This window comes from Eucyclogobius newberryi, unplaced genomic scaffold (assembly GCF_026437365.1).
Source record: "Eucyclogobius newberryi isolate DKJ021-1_F unplaced genomic scaffold, fEucNew1.0.hap1 SCAF_7, whole genome shotgun sequence".
In the NCBI taxonomy this organism is placed as follows: Eukaryota; Metazoa; Chordata; class Actinopteri; order Gobiiformes; family Gobiidae; genus Eucyclogobius; species Eucyclogobius newberryi.
The window spans coordinates 5,661,592-5,684,400 of record NW_027316389.1 but is presented as its reverse complement, the minus strand read 5'-3'; the positions used below and the strand labels follow the sequence as shown (position 1 = coordinate 5,684,400).

General features: G+C 45.2%; 2 protein-coding genes across 2 annotated transcripts; one reads left to right on the top strand and one right to left on the bottom strand.

The window, feature by feature from the left end:
- The first annotated feature begins 653 nt into the window (after positions 1 to 653).
- LOC140349577 (protein FAM3C-like) lies at positions 654 to 12,075 on the top strand. Its single transcript, XM_072435965.1, has 8 exons — positions 654 to 731; positions 1,112 to 1,165; positions 1,249 to 1,354; positions 2,031 to 2,089; positions 2,159 to 2,209; positions 6,026 to 6,110; positions 9,382 to 9,508; positions 11,485 to 12,075. Exons 2-8 carry the CDS (start codon positions 1,114 to 1,116, stop codon positions 11,572 to 11,574), a joined length of 570 nt encoding a protein of 189 aa, XP_072292066.1. The 5' UTR covers positions 654 to 731; positions 1,112 to 1,113; the 3' UTR covers positions 11,575 to 12,075.
- A 3,036-nt stretch (positions 12,076 to 15,111) lies between these two features.
- LOC140349304 (muscarinic acetylcholine receptor M4-like) lies at positions 15,112 to 18,267 on the bottom strand. Its single transcript, XM_072435587.1, has 3 exons — positions 17,834 to 18,267; positions 16,293 to 17,203; positions 15,112 to 15,518 (listed from the first exon to the last, which is right to left on the bottom strand). The coding sequence occupies exons 1-3, from the start codon at positions 18,265 to 18,267 to the stop codon at positions 15,112 to 15,114; spliced, it is 1,752 nt and encodes a 583-aa protein (XP_072291688.1).
- Between the last annotated feature and the right edge of the window lie 4,542 nt (positions 18,268 to 22,809).

Genomic DNA, 22,809 nt, shown 5'->3' with positions numbered 1-22,809 from the left:
AAGGGGATCTAAATGGGACTACAACGGGACTAGAACTGGTCTAGAAGGGGATCTAAATGGGACTACAACGGGACTAGAACTGGTCTAGAAGGGGATACAACGGGACTAGAACTGGTCTAGAAGGGGATCTAAATGGGACTAGAACGGGACTAGAAGGGGATCTAAACGGGACTAGAACGGGACTAGAAGGGGACTAGAACTGGTCTAGAACGGGACTAGAAGGGGACTAGAACTGGTCTAGAACGGGACTAGAAGGGGATCTAAACGGGACTAGAAGGGGATCTAAACGGGACTAGAACGGGACTAGAAGGGGACTAGAACTGGTCTAGAACGGGACTAGAACGGGACTAGAACGGGACTAGAACGGGACTAGAAGGGGACTAGAAGGGGATCTAAACGGGACTAGAACGGGACTAGAAGGGGACTAGAACTGGTCTAGAACGGGACTAGAAGGGGATCTAAACGGGACTAGAACGGGACTAGAAGGGGACTAGAAGGGGATCTAAACGGGACTAGAACGGGACTAGAAGGGGACTAGAACTGGTCTAGAAGGGGATCTAAATGAGAATAGAACGGGGCTAGAAGGGGACTAGAACTGGTCTAGAACGGGCCCTGAACGTGTCTAAAAAGGCTTCATTTGTTGTCAGAGTTTTGGAAGTTCCCCGCCGCCGCTGGCCTGGTGGTGGCGCTCTTCTTCTTTCTGATCCAAAGTTACGGTGATATTTTCAGTGGTGAGTCTAAAAACTCTAATGTTTGTTCATTTGTGTCAATGTTTCAAAGGTCAAAGGTCAAAATGACCTCATTCAGGAGACGCAATATTAAACAAGGAAGTCATGGAAAGGATTCTACACATGAAACCAGGTCTAAACCAGGTCTAAACCAGGGACTAAATCAGGAACTAAACCAGGAACTAAACCAAGAACTAAACCAGGAACTAAACCAAGAACTAAACCAGGAACTAAACCAGGTCTAAACCAGGTCTAAACCAGGACTAAATCAGGATTGAACCAGGTTTTTTTGTTGCTTATTTTCAAATTGAGTAATAAAAACAGTAAAATCAGGACATTTCTGAATGTTAAATTAGTTAAAATACATTTAATATATTTTTCAGTCATGACAGAGAAAAGGGCAGTGCCTGAAACGTCACAGCAGAAGAAGAAGTCTGGTAATGATTATATTAATAATACTAAATACTATTTAATGTATTTGAGCAACATTTAAGTGTTTGTCATTTCTTCTCCTGTTCAGAGAATCCGTGTCCGACGATGATCTGCGCCGAAGATCATTTTAGTTTCTTCATTCAGAGCGGAGCCGCCAACTTAGTCCCACCGACGATCTGCTTCAGGAACCAACTGTGGGTCTAAAGAGGGTCTAAAGAGGGTCTAAAGAGGGGCCAAAGAGGGGCCAAAGAGGGGCCAAAGAGGGGCCAAAGAGGGACCAAAGAGGGGCCAAAGAGGGACCAAAGAGGGGCCAAAGAGGGGCCAAAGAGGGGACAAAGAGGGGCCAAAGAGGAGCCTAAGAGGAGCCTAAGAGGGGCCTAAGAGGGGCCTAAGAGGGACCAAAGAGGGACCAAAGAGGGACCAAAGAGGGACCAAAGAGGGGCCAAAGAGGGGCCAAAGAGGGACCAAAGAGGGACCAAAGAGGGACCAAAGAGGGGCCTAAGAGGGGCCTAAGAGGGGCCTAAGAGGGGCCTAAGAGGGGCCTAAGAGGGGCCTAAGAGGGGCCTAAGAGGAGGGGCCTAAGAGGGGCCTAAGAGGGACCAAAGAGGGACCAAAGAGGGACCAAAGAGGGACCAAAGAAGGGCCAAAGAGGGGCCAAAGAGGGGCCAAAGAGGGGCCAAAGAGGGGCCAAAGAGGTCTAAAGAGGGTCTAAAGCAGGACTTAAATAGGTCAAAACTGGGTCTAAAATAGGACTAAAACCCAGTCTTAAACAGGAATAAAATTGCTCTAAACCAGGACTAAACCAGGACTAAACCAGGACTAAACCAGGACTAAACCAGGACTTAACCAGGACTTGTTTTCTTTCTGCAGAGTTCTGGGAAAAGCAAAGGAAAATTCTGGAGTTGGAATAAACGCTGCAATTTTTAACGGTTTGTGTCCATCATTTTACGTCGTGAAGCATTTTTAAAGATTAAAGTTTTATTTATGTTTTTCTTCAGGGAAAACTGGGGAACTCATTATGACGGGAAACTACGACATGTACGCTGGAGGTAAAGAGCTTCTCTCCTCTGCACATGCTCAGTTAGAGCTTCTCCTCTGCACATGCTCAGTTAGAGCTTCTCCTCTGCACATGCTCAGTTAGAGCTTCTCCTCTGCACATGCTCAGTTAGAGCTTCTCCTCTGCACATGCTCAGTTAGAGCTTCTCTGCACATGCTCAGTTAGAGCTTCTCCTCTGCACATGCTCAGTTAGAGCTTCTCCTCTGCACATGCTCAGTTAGAGCTTCTCCTCTGCACATGCTCAGTTAGAGCTGCTGTCCGCTCTGGTTCTAAAAGCTCATGTTAGAGGGCGGAGCACGAACGATGATGATGATGATGATGATGATGATGGTGATGATGTGATGATGATGATGATGATGACGATGTGATGATGATGATGTGATGATGATGATGATGTGATGATGATGATGATGTGATGATGATGATGATGATGTGATGATGATGATGATGATGATGTGATGATGATGATGACGATGTGATGATGATGATGATGATGTGATGATGATGTGATGATGATGTGGTGATGATGATGATGATGTGATGATGATGATGATGATGATGTGATGATGATGATGATGATGATGTGATGATGATGATGACGATGTGATGATGATGATGATGATGTGATGATGATGTGATGATGATGTGGTGATGATGATGATGATGTGATGATGATGATGATGATGATGATGTGATGATGATGATGATGTGATGATGATGATGATGATGTGATGATGATGATGATGATGATGTGATGATGATGATGACGATGTGATGATGATGATGATGATGTGATGATGATGTGATGATGATGTGGTGATGATGATGATGACGATGTGATGATGATGATGATGGTGATGATGTGATGATGATGATGATGATGGTGATGATGTGATGATGATGATGATGATGATGTGATGATGATGATGATGTGATGATGTGATGATGATGATGATGTGATGATGACGATGTGATGATGATGATGATGTAATGATGATGTGATGATGTGATGATGATGATGATGATGATGATGATGATGATGATGTGATGATGATGATGATGTGGTGGTGATGGTGATGATGTGATGATGATGTGGTGATGGTGATGTGATGATGATGATGTGGTGATGATGATGATGTGGTGATGATGATGGTGATGATGTGATGATGATGGTGATGATGTGATGATGATGTGGTGATGGTGATGTGATGATGATGATGTGGTGATGATGATGGTGATGATGTGATGATGGTGATGGTGATGATGATGATGACGATGTGATGATGATGATGTAACGATGTCGTGATGATGATGTGATGATGGTGATGATGTGATGATGATGGTGATGATGTGATGATGATGTGATGATGGTGATGATGTGATGATGATGGTGATGATGTGATGATGATGTGGTGATGGTGATGTGATGATGATGATGTGGTGATGATGATGGTGATAATGTGATGATGATGGTGATGGTGATGATGATGATGACGATGTGATGATGATGATGTGACGATGTCGTGATGATGATGTGATGATGGTGATGTGATGATGACGATGTGATGATGATGATGATGTGGTGATGATGATGGTGATAGTGATGATGTGATGATGATGATGATGTGATGATGATGATGGTGATGATGTGATGATGATGTGTTGATGATGATGATGATGATGATGTGATGATGATGATGTGGTGATGATGATGGTGATGATGTGATGATGATGATGATGATGATGTGATGATGATGCGGTGATGGTGATGTGATGATGATGATGATGTGGTGATGATGATGGTGATGATGTGATGATGATGATGATGTGATGATGATGATGTGTTGATGATGATGATGATGATGATGATGATGATGACGATGTCGATGTGATGATGATGATGATGATGATGATGACGATATGATGATGATGTGATGATGTGGTGATGATGATGTGATGATGTGATGATGATGTGTTGATGATGATGATGATGATGACGATGTCGATGTGATGATGATGATGATGACGATATGATGATGATGTGATGATGTGATGATGATGTGATGATGTGGTGATGATGATGTGATGATGTGATGATGATGTGATGATGTGATGATGTGATGATGTGATGATGTGGTGATGATGTGATGATGATGATGTGTTGATGATGATGATGATGATGATGACGATGTCGATGTGATGATGATGATGATGACGATATGATGATGATGTGATGATGTGATGATGATGTGATGATGTGGTGATGATGATGTGATGATGTGATGATGATGTGATGATGTGATGATGTGATGATGTGGTGATGGTGATGATGGTGATGTGATGATGGTGATGTGATGATGATGATGGTGATGTGATGATGATGTGGTGATGATGATGGTGATGATGACGATGTGATGATGGTGATGTGATGATGATGATGGTGATGTGATGATGATGTGGTGATGGTGATGATGGTGATGATGGTGATGTGATGATGATGATGTGATGATGATGATGATGTGGATGTGGTGATGGTGATGTGATGATGTGTTGATGATGATGTGATGATGATGATGATGTGATGATGATGATGTGATGATGCTGTGATGATGATGATGATGATGATGTGATGATGATGATGATGTGACTATGCTGTAATGATGATGATGTGATGATGATGATGATGATGTGATGATGCTGTGATGATGCTGTGATGATGATGATGTGATGATGATGATGATGATGATGTGGTGATGGTGATGTGATGATGATGATGTGTTGATGATGATGTGATGATGATGATGATGATGTGATGATGATGATGTGATGATGCTGTGATGATGATGATGTGATGATGATGATGATGATGATGTGATGATGATGATGATGTGACTATGCTGTGATGATGATGATGATGATGATGATGATGATGATGTGATGATGATGATGATGTGACTATGCTGTGATGATGATGATGATGATGGTGATGATGTGATGATGTGATGATGATGTGATGATGGTGGTGATGATGTGATTATGTGATGTTGACGATGTGATGATGATGATGGTGATGTGATGGTGATGATGATGATGGTGATGATGATGATGATGATGATGGTGATGATGATGATGATGGTGATGATGATGATGATGATGGTGATGATGATGATGATGATGATGATGATGATGATGATGATGATGGTGGTGATGATGTGATTATGTGATGATGACGATGTGATGATGATGATGGTGATGATGGTGATGATGATGTGATGGTGATGATGGTGGTGTGATGGTGATGATGATGATGATGGTGGTGATGATGTGATTATGTGATGATGACGATGTGATGATGGTGATGTGATGGTGATGATGGTGATGATGATGATGATGTGATGGTGATGGTGATGATGGTGATGATGATGATGATGATGGTGGTGATGATGTGATTATGTGATGATGACGATGTGATGATGATGATGGTGATGATGGTGATGATGATGTGATGGTGATGATGGTGGTGTGATGGTGATGATGATGATGATGGTGGTGATGATGTGATTATGTGATGATGACGATGTGATGATGATGATGGTGATGATGGTGATGATGGTGATGATGATGTGATGGTGATGATGGTGGTGTGATGGTGATGATGATGATGATGGTGGTGATGATGTGATTATGTGATGATGACGATGTGATGATGATGATGTGATGGTGATGATGGTGATGATGATGTGATGGTGATTATGATGTGATTATGTTTAATAATAATAAACACTATATTCTCTTCTCTTTGTTGCAGAAGTTGGTCCTCTGATAGAAACACTGAAAAAAACAGAAACCGGCTCCCTGGTCCTCATCGCTTCATTCGACGAGCCGGCCTCAAAGTAAAGTCTGTTTAAGAATTAAAGCAGGTCTAAAGCAGGTCTAAAGCAGGTCTAAAGCAGGTCTAAAGCAGGTCTAAAGCAGGACTAAAGCAGGTCTAAAGCAGGACTAAAGCAGGTCTAAAGCAGGACTAAAGCAGGTCTAAAGCAGGTCTAAAGCAGGTCTAAAGCAGGACTAAAGCAGGTCTAAAGCAGGACTAAAGCAGGTCTAAAGCAGGACTAAAGCAGGTCTAAAGCAGGTCTAAAGCAGGTCTAAAGCAGGACTAAAGCAGGACTAAAGCAGGTCTAAAGCAGGACTAAAGCAGGTCTAAAGCAGGACTAAAGCAGGACTAAAGCAGGTCTAAAGCAGGTCTAAAGCAGGTCTAAAGCAGGTCTAAAGCAGGTCTAAAGCAGGTCTAAAGCAGGACTAAAGCAGGACTAAAGCAGGACTAAAGCTGGGACTAAAGCTGGGACTAAAGCAGGTCTAAAGCAGGACTAAAGCAGGACTAAAGCTGGGACTAAAGCAGGTCTAAAGCAGGACTAAAGCAGGCCTAAAGCAGGACTAAAGCAGGACTAAAGCAGGACTAAAGCAGGACTAAAGCAGGTCTAAAGCAGGTCTAAAGCAGGACTAAAGCAGGTCTAAAGCAGGACTAAAGCAGGTCTAAAGCAGGTCTAAAGCAGGACTAAAGCAGGACTAAAGCAGGACTAAAGCAGGTCTAAAGCAGGACTAAAGCAGGTCTAAAGCAGGTCTAAAGCAGGTCTAAAGCAGGACTAAAGCAGGTCTAAAGCAGGACTAAAGCAGGTCTAAAGCAGGACTAAAGCAGGTCTAAAGCAGGTCTAAAGCAGGTCTAAAGCAGGACTAAAGCAGGTCTAAAGCAGGACTAAAGCAGGACTAAAGCAGGACTAAAGCAGGTCTAAAGCAGGTCTAAAGCAGGTCTAAAGCAGGACTAAAGCAGGTCTAAAGCAGGACTAAAGCAGGTCTAAAGCAGGTCTAAAGCAGGACTAGAGCAGGACTAAAGCAGGTCTAAAGCAGGACTAAAGCAGGTCTAAAGCAGGTCTAAAGCAGGTCTAAAGCAGGAGTAAAGCAGGTCTAAAGCAGGTCTAAAGCAGGACTAAAGCAGGACTAAAGCAGGACTAAAGCAGGTCTAAAGCAGGACTAAAGCAGGTCTAAAGCAGGACTAAAGCAGGACTACAGCAGGTCTAAAGCAGGACTAAAGCAGGACTAAAGCAGGTCTAAAGCAGGTCTAAAGCAGGTCTAAAGCAGGTCTAAAGCAGGTCTAAAGCAGGACTAAAGCAGGTCTAAAGCAGGTCTAAAGCAGGACTAAAGCAGGACTAAAGCAGGACTAAAGCAGGACTAAAGCAGGACTAAAGCAGGTCTAAAGCAGGACTAAAGCAGGACTAAAGCAGGTCTAAAGCAGGACTAAAGCAGGACTAAAGCAGGTCTAAAGCAGGACTAAAGCAGGTCTAAAGCAGGACTAAAGCAGGACTAAAGCAGGTCTAAAGCAGGTCTAAAGCAGGTCTAAAGCAGGACTAAAGCAGGTCTAAAGCAGGACTAAAGCAGGTCTAAAGCAGGTCTAGAGCAGGACTAGAGCAGGACTAAAGCAGGTCTAAAGCAGGACTAAAGCAGGTCTAAAGCAGGTCTAAAGCAGGTCTAAAGCAGGAGTAAAGCAGGTCTAAAGCAGGTCTAAAGCAGGACTAAAGCAGGTCTAAAGCAGGACTAAAGCAGGTCTAAAGCAGGTCTAAAGCAGGTCTAAAGCAGGTCTAAAGCAGGTCTAAAGCAGGACTAAAGCAGGTCTAAAGCAGGACTAAAGCAGGTCTAAAGCAGGTCTAAAGCAGGACTAAAGCAGGACTAAAGCAGGACTAAAGCAGGTCTAAAGCAGGACTAAAGCAGGACTAAAGCAGGTCTAAAGCAGGACTAAAGCAGGTCTAAAGCAGGTCTAAAGCAGGTCTAAAGCAGGACTAAAGCAGGTCTAAAGCAGGACTAAAGCAGGTCTAAAGCAGGACTAAAGCAGGTCTAAAGCAGGTCTAAAGCAGGACTAAAGCAGGTCTAAAGCAGGACTAAAGCAGGACTAAAGCAGGACTAAAGCAGGTCTAAAGCAGGTCTAAAGCAGGTCTAAAGCAGGACTAAAGCAGGTCTAAAGCAGGACTAAAGCAGGTCTAAAGCAGGACTAAAGCAGGACTAAAGCAGGTCTAAAGCAGGTCTAAAGCAGGTCTAAAGTAGGACTAAAGCAGGTCTAAAGCAGGACTAAAGCAGGTCTAAAGCAGGACTAAAGCAGGTCTAAAGCAGGTCTAAAGCAGGTCTAAAGCAGGACTAAAGCAGGTCTAAAGCAGGACTAAAGCAGGACTAAAGCAGGACTAAAGCAGGTCTAAAGCAGGTCTAAAGCAGGACTAAAGCAGGACTAAAGCAGGTCTAAAGCAGGACTAAAGCAGGACTAAAGCAGGTCTAAAGCAGGACTAAAGCAGGACTAAAGCAGGTCTAAAGCAGGTCTAAAGCAGGTCTAAAGCAGGTCTAAAGCAGGTCTAAAGCAGGTCTAAAGCAGGTCTAAAGCAGGACTAAAGCAGGTCTAAAGCAGGTCTAAAGCAGGACTAAAGCAGGACTAAAGCAGGACTAAAGCAGGACTAAAGCAGGACTAAAGCAGGACTAAAGCAGGACTAAAGCAGGACTAAAGCAGGTCTAAAGCAGGTCTAAAGCAGGTCTAAAGCAGGACTAAAGCAGGACTAAAGCAGGTCTAAAGCAGGACTAAAGCAGGACTAAAGCTGGGTCTAAAGCTGGGACTAAAGCTGGGACTAAAGCAGGTCTAAAGCAGGACTAAAGCAGGACTAAAGCAGGACTAAAGCAGGACTAAAGCAGGACTAAAGCAGGTCTAAAGCAGGTCTAAAGCAGGTCTAAAGCAGGTCTAAAGCAGGACTAAAGCAGGACTAAAGCAGGACTAAAGCTGGGACTAAAGCTGGGACTAAAGCAGGTCTAAAGCAGGACTAAAGCAGGACTAAAGCTGGGACTAAAGCAGGTCTAAAGCAGGACTAAAGCAGGCCTAAAGCAGGACTAAAGCAGGACTAAAGCAGGACTAAAGCAGGACTAAAGCAGGACTAAAGCAGGACTAAATCAGGTCTAAAGCTGGGACTAAAGCTGGGACTAAAGCTGGGACTAAGTCTGCGACTAAAGCTGGGACTAAAACAGGATTAAACCAGACCTAAACTCGACACCAGCCGATCTGACTCTGGCCCGTCTCTTTTCACGGCGATCACAAGGTCAAACGAACAGTTAAAGGTCGTTTGTGGATGTTTTCTCTCGTAGATTAAACGGCGAGGCTCGGACGCTGCTGCTGGATCTGGGCAGTTCTTCCGCTCAGTCGCTCGCGTTCAGGGACAACTGGGTCTTTGTGGGCGGAAAAGGAGCTGCTGTCAAGAGCCCGTTTGAAAAGGTCAAGAAAATATAAAGTCAATTATGCACCGCTTTATTTAGGTTCCAGCCGGTCGATGATGATGTTGTTGTTTTAAGTGTTTTTCCCGATACGTTTAATGCCGTACTGCGGAACATTCCAGGCAAAGTGATGAAGACGAGCCCGGGCAGAAAAGGCCTCGTTTAATTTAGATCATTTTTTATGGGACGCAAATCAGTTCATGTGTGAATAAATGCTTGAAATGTGTCGTATTCATCTTAATTAGGCCCGATTGCCACAAGCTGGCGAGAGGCCTGTTCGCTCCATAGAGCAGTGCAAAGCTGTGAAAGTGCACACCAAATCACCACTTCCAAACACTCACTCCTCCCTCATGCACGCCCCGTGCATACAAATTAGTAGTAGGAAAATGGAACATTACCGTTGTAAACGGGCGAAGCCCGTGCAAAAGTGCACACTAAACGTTAAGGAGGTGGTGGAGACCGAGCCCATGTTAAGCGCTTGTTTGCGCTAAGTAGCTCACGAATACGTTCCCCATCTCTTGCATGTTCCGTACATATAAACATGTAATGCAAAAATTGAACATTATTACTGTATAGAGGGCCAAAAACAAAGATTAACGAAAGTACCCGTCAGTGTCCAGGGACCCACACCATGAGAAAATGTATAGTTTATGATATTTGAAAAATGGGAAACATCGTTTTCACATCGGAATATTATTCTTTCTTTCTTTCTTTCTTCTCGGGACCAACTCCCCTATTTTTCACCCAGTGAACATTGAAAAAAAGTCACCAAAATTTGCACACCTCTAAAAATCGTGCCTCTCTACATTCTGGATATCTTCCTTTTCTATAATTAAAAAAATTGGCACATCAGCGCCCCCAAATGGGATAGGAAATGGCCAAAAAAAATCAAATCGTCGAATCATGAAATTTGGCGCAGAGCTAGATGGTGACAAGAGAAGTAAAATATATTATTACGGCAACGCCGTCCGCCCAACCAAATGTCTGTCATATTGGATCAAAATTTGCTTAGCATGACTCAGGAGTTTTTCCAAACGTCGTACTTTTACAAACTCCTCCCCGGGCGTTGGCTCTAAAAAGCTGAAATTTGGTGAAAATGGTGCTGAGGAGTGGGACATCAAAAGTTATTCAAATGACTTTATCTGTCACGGTCTCTGAGCAGCGAAGCCGCAAACTGTAGCTACAATTAGGAAATTTCCCAAATTTTAAATTTGCTGCCGTTTGCGCAGATAAAATCTGAATTGCGTCAAATTTGAATCGGTTCTTAAACCCTTTTTCCTAAACCTATTTCAAGTTAAATGAATTAATTTGGCGCAACAGCGCCCCCTACAGAATGACATAAAATTTTATATGGAGGGTAAAATGTTACATTTTTATAAATTTGTTATGGCGTTGCCGTAGCGATGACAGAAACCTCCCATGTTATTCCAATGGGGAAATCGCCAGAACATGTTTACACTTTATACTTTTACGAACTCCTCCCAGGGCGTTAGGCCAATTAACCTGAAATTTGGTGACTCGTATTCAGGAGTGGACCATCAAAAGTTCTCCACATTTTTATTCTAAGAGTCACGGACTTTTCCCTTCATATGTAAAGCAAAGGGGAGAAGGCGCCACAGCGCCACAGATTCAGCAGTGGGTGTAATAAAAGGTAAATTGGGGCGTGTTAGTGCCCCCTCCTCTTGTGCCGGCGTGGCGAGGGCCGATTATCGCCAGTTTATTATTTTCAGTTTATTATTGTCATTTTAAATTATGTAACAAATTGTCTCTTATTTAAAAAAATGCATTGAACATTTACTGCTAAGTTCAAAAATGAAAAGTGATAATACCGGTGAATATTTTAAAATAATGATTTTAAAAAATCCATGCTTTTTTTTTCTGGGACTGAAAGGGTTTTCTCTGCACTCGTCAGGTTGATAGCGGTGCAGGTGAAAAGTGACGTAGTGTGGCTTTAAGTGTGTTTGTGTCTCTCTGCAGCACATAAAGAACGACCAAGAGAAGAACAAGTACGATGGCTGGCCTGAAGTCCTCGACCTGAGCGGCTGCATCCCACAATACCTGGGCTGAAGTCCCAGGTCTAAACCAGGTCTAAACCAGGACTAAACCAGGACTAAACCAGGTCTAAACCAGGTCTAAACCAGGTCTAAACCAGGTCTAAACCAGGACTAAACCAGGTCTAAACCAGGACTAAACCAGGACTAAACCAGGACCAAACCAGGACTAAACCAGGTCTAAACCAGGTCTAAACCAGGACTAAACCAGGACTAAACCAGGTCTAAACCAGGACTAAACCAGGACTAAACCAGGTCTAAACCAGGACTAAACCAGGTCTAAACCAGGACTAAACCAGGACTAAACCAGGACCAAACCAGGACTAAACCAGGTCTAAACCAGGACTAAACCAGGACTAAACCAGGACCAAACCAGGACCAAACCAGGACTAAACCAGGTCTAAACCAGGTCTAAACCAGGTCTAAACCAGGTCTAAACCAGGACTGAACCAGGACCAAACCAGGTCTAAACCAGGTCTAAACCAGGACTAAACCAGGACTAAACCAGGACTAAACCAGGACCAAACCAGGTCTAAACCAGGTCTAAACCAGGTCTAAACCAGGACTGAACCAGGACCAAACCAGGTCTAAACCAGGTCTAAACCAGGACTAAACCAGGACTAAACCAGGACCAAACCAGGTCTAAACCAGGTCTAAACCAGGTCTAAACCAGGACTAAACCAGGACTAAACCAGGTCTAAACCAGGACTAAACCAGGTCTAAACCAGGACTAAACCAGGACTAAACCAGGACCAAACCAGGACTAAACCAGGTCTAAACCAGGACTAAACCAGGTCTAAACCAGGACTAAACCAGGACTAAACCAGGTCTAAACCAGGACTAAACCAGGACTAAACCAGGACTAAACCAGGACCAAACCAGGACTAAACCAGGTCTAAACCAGGACTAAACCAGGACTAAACCAGGACCAAACCAGGACCAAACCAGGACTAAACCAGGTCTAAACCAGGTCTAAACCAGGTCTAAACCAGGTCTAAACCAGGACTAAACCAGGACCAAACCAGGACCAAACCAGGACTAAACCAGGACTAAACCAGGTCTAAACCAGGACTAAACCAGGACTAAACCAGGTCTAAACCAGGACTAAACCAGGACTAAACCAGGACTAAACCAGGACCAAACCAGGACTAAACCAGGTCTAAACCAGGACTAAACCAGGACCAAACCAGGACCAAACCAGGACCAAACCAGGTCTAAACCAGGTCTAAACCAGGTCTAAACCAGGACTAAACCAGGACTAAACCAGGTCTAAACCAGGTCTAAACCAGGTCTAAACCAGGACTAAACCAGGACTAAACCAGGACCAAACCAGGTCTAAACCAGGTCTAAACCAGGACCGAACCAGGTCTAAACCAGGACTAAACCAGGACCAAACCAGGACCAAACCAGGTCTAAACCAGGTCTAAACCAGGACTAAACCAGGACTAAACCAGGTCTAAACCAGGTCTAAACCAGGTCTAAACCAGGTCTAAACCAGGTCTAAACCAGGTCTAAACCAGGACCAAACCAGGTCTAAACCAGGTCTAAACCAGGACTAAACCAGGACCAAACCAGGACCAAACCAGGACTAAACCAGGTCCAAACCAGGTCTAAACCAGGTCTAAACCAGGACTAAACCAGGACTAAACCAGGACCAAACCAGGACCAAACCAGGACTAAACCAGGACTAAACCAGGACTAAACCAGGTCTAAACCAGGACCAAACCAGGACTAAACCAGGTCTAAACCAGGACTAAACCAGGACTAAACCAGGACCAAACCAGGACCAAACCAGGACTAAACCAGGTCTAAACCAGGTCTAAACCAGGTCTAAACCAGGACTAAACCAGGACTAAACCAGGACCAAACCAGGACCAAACCAGGACTAAACCAGGACTAAACCAGGACTAAACCAGGTCTAAACCAGGACTAAACCAGGACTAAACCAGGTCTAAACCAGGACTAAACCAGGACTAAACCAGGACTAAACCAGGACCAAACCAGGACTAAACCAGGACTAAACCAGGACCAAACCAGGACCAAACCAGGACCAAACCAGGACCAAACCAGGTCTAAACCAGGTCTAAACCAGGTCTAAACCAGGACTAAACCAGGACTAAACCAGGACTAAACCAGGACTAAACCAGGACCAAACCAGGTCTAAACCAGGTCTAAACCAGGACCGAACCAGGTCTAAACCAGGACCGAACCAGGACCGAACCAGGTCTAAACCAGGACTAAACCAGGACCAAACCAGGACCAAACCAGGTCTAAACCAGGTCTAAACCAGGACTAAACCAGGACTAAACCAGGTCTAAACCAGGTCTAAACCAGGTCTAAACCAGGTCTAAACCAGGTCTAAACCAGGACCAAACCAGGTCTAAACCAGGTCTAAACCAGGACTAAACCAGGACCAAACCAGGACCAAACCAGGACTAAACCAGGTCCAAACCAGGTCTAAACCAGGTCTAAACCAGGACTAAACCAGGTCTAAACCAGGTCTAAACCAGGACTAAACCAGGTCTAAACCAGGTCTAAACCAGGTCTAAACCAGGTCTAAACCAGGACTAAACCAGGTCTAAACCAGGACTAAACCAGGACTAAACCAGGTCTAAACCAGGACTAAACCAGGTCTAAACCAGGTCTAAACCAGGTCTAAACCAGGTCTAAACCAGGACATTATAACCTAGAAATATATAATAAGAGGTTGGGACATTGTTTAGATAGAAATCTGCTTTTTTTGGGGGGCTTTTATTGAAACTTTTCTAAACGTTATAACTGTTGAAGCGAAGCCAACTTCAGAATGTATTTTAATGCTTCAAATGTAAATATTTTTGAAACACGGGCATTTAATGTAAAATTGTATTAAATATTTTTATGGGATAAATGTTTCGCTATCTTATATTACAGATTTCTGTGCCTTTCAGACCTGTCAGTCATATATTTTGGTAAATAAAAGGATAATTAAAGCTGCTGTTGGAGGTTTGAACAATTCCCATTTAAATTGTACTAAAGTGATAGAAATGTCTCTTAAATAGTTTTCTGCACAAACTGAGCCTGACTCGCCCCGGTTGATTTGACTCGAGTGGGTTATAACTTTATTTGTATGTTTTACCTGTAAATCATATTTATCAAATGCTGACAAAAAGGAATAAATGCAAGTGAAAATATCTGAACATGTGAATGTTCAGGATTTAAAGAAAAGCGCTGCATTTACACATTTGAAGAACAATAAACAGTTAAAAGAACATGAGCTGTACGTGACCAGCAGATGGCAGCAGAGTGACCTTCTGTGCTCTTTTCAATGGCACTAAACCAGGTCTAAAGCGGCTCTAAACAAAGTCTAAACCGGGTCTAAACCTGGTCTAAAGCGGATCTAAACCAGGACTAAACCGGGTCCAAACCAGGTCTAAACCAGCTCTAAAGCTAAACTAGGTGAAAACCGGGTCTAAAGCAAGTCTAAACCGGGTTAAAACCGGGTCTAAAGCGGGTCTAAACTGGGTCTAAACCGGCTTAAAACCGGGTCAAAACCAGGTCAAAAGCGGGTCCGTGCTCAGGCCTTGCGGCCTCTGCAGCGCAGGAGGCGGCAGAAGGTCTTCCTGAAGCTGGTGTTGCAGAGGGCGTAGCAGCACGGGTTCATGGCAGAGTTGACGTAGCAGAGCCAGCAGCCGAGGCGCCACAGCTGCCGCGGGACGCACTCGTGGCAAAAGGTCGCCACCACCGCCATCACGTTGTAGGGCGTCCAGGTGACGATGAAGGCCAGCAGGATGGAGAGGATGGTGCGGGTGACATGGCGCTCGCGGGCCAGGGCGCGGCTCCGTCTCCGCTCGCTCCACCTGAGGCTGGAGCACGAGCGACTGAACAGCTCGGAGGCGGCTCTGTGGAGGTCCAGGCCCGAGTCTGAGGCGGAGTCCGGGGCGGGGCGGGGCAGGTCCGGGGCGTGAGAGGGAGACGAGTCCGCTGGAGACGCACAAGCACAACACATCAGAACACGTAACTATGACAACCGGATACGAGTTTAAAGAGTGAAGACGTCTCGCTTCGTCAGGTCCTGCGTATCGAGCCGGGCGTGGTCAGGTGAGGTCAGGGCGTGGTCAGGAGAGGTCAGGGCGTGGTCAGGAGAGGTCAGGGCGTGGTCAGGTGAGGTCAGGGCGTGGTCAGGTGAGGTCAGGGCGTGGTCAGGTGAGGTCAGGGCGTGGTCAGGAGAGGTCAGGGCGTGGTCAGGAGAGGTCAGGGCGTGGTCAGGTGAGGTCAGGGCGTGGTCAGGAGAGGTCAGGGCGTGGTCAGGAGAGCATATATTTTGATGAATTGTGAATCTTTGACATTCTGCCTCTTTCATTATTTAAAACAGGTTTGGTCAGTTCTGTTCTGACCTGGAACATTATTGACAGGACAAATCATATGTGTTATTGTTTTAACTTGCTCAGGAGAATCTTTTATTTACTATTTCATGTTTTAAAACCAACAAAAAATGTCTTCCCACAAGAGGAACTGATCTGAGGGCTCCATCTGCTGGCGGCAGAGAGAATTACATAAAAAGAGAAGCTCGTTCTGGTCATGATCTGACGAGTCTGGACAAAAGAGAAGATTCTCAGAGTGTTTTTGGCGCTCGGAGAGAAGATCTTCTCCAAACGAGCGTAAATGAAGATAAAAGTGACACAACCAGGAGTGTTTGTGATGAACAGGGTTAAAAGAGCATGATATGTGCCCTTCACCTGACGACAAAGCCCATACCTGGACTCCAGTAGCACTTCCTGCCTTGTCCATGTTTGGGCAGGCTTGATTCTGATTGGATGATGGTCTGGGACAGCTCTGACATCATCTCCGGCTCGCTGCTCAAGCTCCGGTTCCTGTTCTTCCTCACGACCTTCAACTCTTTGAACGACGCGCTGGAAAACCTCCTGCTCATCTTTCTTCCTCCTCCTCCGGACGGCCCGCCCTGCCGCGCCCCGCCCTGCCGCGCCCCGCCCAGCCGGCCGCGACTGTGCGCCGACACGCTCCCGTACAGCCCCACCATGGCCAGCGCCGGCAGGTAGAACGACAGCAGCGTGGTCCCGAGCGTCACGGCGGGGCTCGCCAGCAGGCGGATGTAGCAGTCGTTCTCGGGGACCGCCCTCCGCCCGTCGTCGCGCTGCCAGCACAGGATGGGAGGGGTCCACAGGGCGAACGACAGGGCCCACGCGCCGCCGATCATCCCCGCCGCCATCCGGCCCGTCCGCCACGTCGGGTAGCTGAGCGGGCGCGTCACGCAGAAGTAGCGGTCCAGGCTGATGATGAGCAGGTTCATGATGGACGCGCTGCTCACGCCGTAGTCCAGCACCAGCCACAGGTCGCACACCGCTCCCCCTAGTGGCCAGCGCCCCAGCAGCAGGTGCAGCGACGACAGGTTCATGCAGACCAGCCCGATGATGAGGTCTGCCACCGCCAGGCTCAGCAGGAAGTAGTTGTGGACGGTCCGCAGGCGCCGGTTGACCTTGACGGACAGCAGCACCAGCGTGTTGCCGGCGACGGTGATGATGCTGAGGGAGCCGGTCGCCATGGAGATGAGGACCAGGGAGGCGGCGCTGTAGGAGAAGGGGGCGGCGTCCGGCGAGTGGGAGGAGCGGCAGGAGGTGAAGTTCAGGTCCGGAGACTGAAGCGCGTCTCTGGAACACGGGAAAAACCACGTTTATGGAACTTTATTACGTTTATTGCCCGCCGTTACATCATTAGCACGCTAACGGAGCGCGCTAACGGAGCGCGATAACGGACCATGTCTGCCTCAAGGAGAATAAAACGCTCTAAAATTAAAAGAATAAAAGGTTCTACAAAATATCTGTGCTGTGGCAAAACCAATTTCTCTGCATCACATGAAGAAAAGTACTTTCAATAAACTACGAACAAAGACTTTGTTTATTATGTGGGATTTATTAGGATTCATTTAAGATCGGTCACTATTTAGTTGCTCAGCCTGAATCAGTGTTAATAAACTGTTCATTCTTTATAAAGGCAAATGATAAACTCAGATAACTAGAGTAATCAGATAACCCAATAGTGTGATCTGATTTTGGGCGTTTGTTTACAGTAAACACACGAGAAATCTAATCTGATGAAGTACAATTCTATTTTGAAGAAATGTCTTTAAGTCTTTTTCCTCGTCCAAGTGAAAAGCAATCAGAAAGAAATCAGATTACTCACATCAGACACTTGGATAATCTGAGTACTCCAGAAATCAGATAAAGATTTCCTTTGATTTCCTAACTTTGAACACACAGTTCAACTTTAAAGAGCCTCACCGTTTGTCCAGCTCCATGAGTCTCCTCTGCGTCCCCTCCGAGTCTCTTCTGCGTCCCCTCCGAGTCTCCTCTGCGTCCCCTCCGAGTCTCCTCTGCGTCCCCTCCGAGTCTCCTCTGCGTCCCCTCCGAGTCTCCTCTGCGTCCCCTCCGAGTCTCTTCTGCGTCCCGTCCCCTCTGCGTCCCCTCCGAGTCTCTTCTGCATCCCCTGTCCCCTCCGAGTCTCTTCTGCGTCCCCTGTCCCCTCCGAGTCCCCTCCGAGTCTCTTCTGCGTCCCCTGTCCCCTCTGAGTCTCTTCTGCGTCCCCTGCCCCCTCTGAGTCTCTTCTGCGTCCCCTGTCCCCTCCGAGTCTCCCGAGTCTCCTCTGAGTCCCCTCTGCGTCTCAGTCTCTCCCGGACTCTTCTTATACTCAGGGGGAAATCCTCCTCCGCCGTCATCGTCCGAGTCCCCTCATCCCTCTCGACCAATCAGCAGCGGCAGCGGCGGAGGTGGTCACATGATCGGACACTTACATCACATTATGCTTTGATTAGATCTGTGTGGGACTCACCGAGCGGAGCGGGGCCGGAGGTCAGATGACGCGACAATTTGATCCTTGACCCCCGGCCTAGGGTGTCCTGGTGCCATGTGCACTGATGTGCTTGAACATGGTGTTCGTTATGGACAATCCGTGGCTTGCACAGAAGTCCAATAACTGAACACCGCTCGGGTTCAGATCGGGGAAGCCGTTCTTCCCGATCACCCCTCCCCAAGTGTCACTGTCATTGCCCACGTGGGTGTTGAAGTCCCCCAGTAGAACAACGGAGTCCCCGGTCGGTGCACTGTCCAGTACTCCTCCCAAGGACTCCAAGAAGGCTGGGTACTCTGCACTGCTGTTCGGCCCGTAGGCCGCCACAACAGTGAGAGACCTGTCCCCCACCCGAAGGCGGAGGGACGCGACCCTCTCGTTCACCGGGGTAAACTCCAACACGTGGCGGCTGAGCTGAGGGGCTATCAGCAAGCCCACACCAGCCCGCCGCCTCTCCCCGCGGGCAACACCAGAGAAGTGGAGCGTCCAGCCCCTCTCGAGGAGATGGGTTCCAGAGCCCAAACTGTGCTGGAGGTGAGGCCGACTATATCTAGTCGGTATCGCTCAACTTCCCGCACAAGCTCAGGCTCTTTCCCCCCCAGCGAGGTGACATTCCATGTCCCCACAGTTATGGATCCTCCTGCGGGTGGTGGGCCCACGGGAGGGCGGCCCCACGTTGCTCGTTCGGGCTGTGCCCGGGCCGGGCCCCGTGGGGAAAGACCCGGCCACCAGGCGCTCGCCATCGAGCACCCATCCCAGGCCTGGCTCCAGGATGGGGCCCCGGTGACGCCGATCCGGGCGACGTTACTGGCCTTGATCTTGAGCTCATCATAAAAGGGGTTCTGAGGTTATTTTCATCTTTAATTATGGATTTGATTGACTCATTTTCTGAACGTAAACAGTCTTTTATTCATTAAGATTTAAAACAAAAGTTTAGAAATGAACATAATAAATAAATATGAAAAAAAGACAACGTGACACTCGGCACAGGTTCATCCAGATAATTTATTAACTACTCTTCTAATGACAACCTGAGCCTTTTTTACATTGCCAGTTGCTAATAAAAGCAATAAGAGAATAAACGGGTAAAAGACGTGAACGATTTCGCGCTCGATACGTTTTCGATTTCCGGAAACTTCTCGAGGCACAAAATCTGCCAAAATCCTTTCTTCACCAAAATGTCTCAACCACGATCTTGTCCAAAAAGAAAAAAAAAAGCTTTAATTACATTTAAACAATAAACTAAAATCGAAGGGGTCTGTACAAGGCGGCGCCGCGCTGGGGGACGCCGCGAAGCTAAAGGATTCCGCAGTTGTACTGTGTTTGTTTGCGTTCTTCTGGATTCGCGGGAAAAAAAGAAAGCGAAAACGAAATTGTTTTGGAGTTTTTTTTGTTGGGAAAAAGTGTTGGTTGATCAAGTAAAGTCAGGAGCATTCAGTTCTACGGCTGCTCACAAAGGTCCCTCGGAAAACCCAGGTTGGTTTTGGAAACGCCTCGACGACGCCTCGACGACGCCTCGACGACGCCTCAACGACCACAAATTTGGAATAACCAGAGAAGACAATTCAAAAAAGGTTTGATTTGGGCACGTATTTGATTTGAGAGATTCACAGATTTACACTATTGAATGTATAAAATGTGACTCTTTTTTTAAAACGTGCATTAAATAGAAATTACACCTTAACTTGTTTTTATTTGACCAAAACAGCAGTCAAATAAATAATAAATGTCATCTAAAAAGTAACATGTGCCTTTTTCACTGTTTATTGACTTTTATTTAACCAGAACCAGGTTAAAAAACGATGGCGCTTGACATTAGAAGTTAAATTTTCACCAAAGACTTTTCAAAAACGTCACATCTTCATTCGTTTTTTACAACTATTTGCACAGCGGTTTGATACGATTGGAGAGAATGTGCTGCGTTTGAGTTTTAAAGTGTTAATAAAGTGACATTTGTGTTGTAAGAGCAGCGCTCGGGGTCAAAATGAGACCGCCGTGAAACAGGAAGTGGCGCTGTTAGCGTGCTAGTTGTGGTTAGCATTAGCGTAGCGGCGAAACTCTGCTCTGGTCTTAAAAGTTGTGAAAAGCTTTAAAAATCAAAATTAATTATTTGGAGGCAAGAAATGCAAACGGTTTTAAATGTTTTTAACGTTATTAAAGGGGCTGTACCTGATATTTTTTATTGTAAACGCCGCTCTTAGGGTTTAGATCCAGGAAGTGCGCATTCTAGTTGTTGTTAGCATAACCGTGATGTTAAATCGCTCTAAACAATCTTAAAAACTGAAATATTTCATCTAAAACAGTAAAGACCAGGCCACAACCTTTAATATTAACACTTACTATGTCGTAACTATCTTTATTCTTGTAAATTAGTACATTTTGTTTTCTAAAACGAGCACTTTTTAGACAAAATCACACGTTTTATCTCGTGTAAACCTGGAAGCAAAAGCCGTGAGCGTCGCTGTGGTCAGTTTGTATGAAACACATGTGAATATTAATATTTAACGCTCGGAACGTGTCGGACGGATTTAAAAACGCAAACTTCCTCCTTTTGCGTTTGAAATTCTTGCGCATTGAACAAGATTTACATTTGATTAAAGTCAAAGATACGTTGAATATCCAATTGTGTTAATTAATAAAATTAACTCTCCTTGGACAAGTTTGAAAAGTCTACGGTCAAATTTACGGACAACTTCACAAATGTTTGTCTGAACTGGCCGCCGCCCCCTTTTGTCCAAAGCCAACCTTTGTTTTCCGCGTCGTCTTTTCCTCCGCCGCCGCCGCAGAGTCAAGTCCCGACGCGGTAACCCTGACGACGCACAAAATCCACCAAGAAAACGGCCTCAATAAATAGGTCCATAATAACAATTCACTCACGCAGAAAGAAGGAAAAAAACGTCTTATAACAAGAAAAAAAAGAGAAGATTTGAAAAGAAAACAGCCAAAAACTGTCCAATCACACGAAAGAAAATCTGAGCAAAGATTCTTTCGGCAAAAGTTTCAGCTGAGAAATGTTCAGTCGTATGGACATTTGAGGGGAAAACTGTTCAAACCTGGGGGGAAATGACATATTACACACATCTGAGCGCTTGATTCGATTCGTCGAAAAAAAAAAAAGCGCCAAAAACGGCAGAGAACCGAGCGGCCATTTTGAAACGTTTGCGATTTAACCCGAAATTAAAAAGTGAACACGTAAAGTATGAATTAAATGCAAAAGCTGCCATTTTAAACTTGTTAATTACATTTGAACAAGAAATGAGTATTCAAATAATTAAATGTATGCAAATAAATGGGCAGATCACTTGGAATTTATCACGTTTTGTGTATTAAATTGGCAAAAATAAGTTTGGAATGAAAGATCAAAGAGAGAAAATCAAACGTGTCCAAATATTTTCACAAAACGTACGAAAAACCACAATATCGTGCGCGGTTATTTGACAAAAAGACTACTAAATAATGACATAATAATAATACTGTTTGACGCAGAGTCGAACAGTTTTCCCCAGTCTCGGATGTTAGAAATGATTTAAAAAACAGAAGAGAAATCTCAACATTTGAACAACAATATCGATAGTGCAACCAGGCGAGTGTGAGGGGATTTTCTTAGTCAAACGCGTCGTGACCTCGGCGTCAGAAGCAAAATGTGACTCGTCGTCATTGGTAACATCAATAAACAAATAAAACGGCGACACTTTATGAACGCTGCGCCTTAAAAAAAGCACAAAGAACGACTTTTTCTGCTTTATTTGGATCGTTATCGGCCTTTGTAATAATGTATAACCCAGGTCAGGCGTTCCCCTCATCACGATTGGTGTTAGTGCTCCGTCTACTGGAAGCAGGGGGGTTTAGCAATGGAGATAACCAAAAGCTAGCTTGATTATTTATTTTAAATTAAACTCTACCAAGAAATACTGTGGCAAGTGTCGCAATATGGATCAGACATCTTTGTATTCATGGAAACGTCATTATTTTGCCTCCAGCTTGAACGGATGTAAAAATAAATATACGTGGAGAAAACCTAAAATGTTCAGTATTTCAGATAAAAAAATTATGAAAACTTGAGACGTTTCTGGTCTGGTGATAATTTATGGACTTGAAAACTGAACAGAAGAAATTTGATGGGATATATGTGTATGTGTAAATTAAGCTAAATACAACTCCAGGCCTGTTTTGGATTAGGAATAACGCTAAAACGGGTTTAAAAGCTCAAAATCATCGTTTAATTAAAACTCAAAAGGATAAATTCAGGATAAACTATTTGTTCGTCATGACTTAAGCCTTTCTTCCTGCTTTGTCGAGGCTGTGAGCAGTTTTTATTAAGTGTCACCGGTACAACTCAAGTCTTTACAGAATGGGCTGCAGCATCGTCGCGGCAACAGCTCGCGTTCATTCAGTCGATGGATTGGATCGA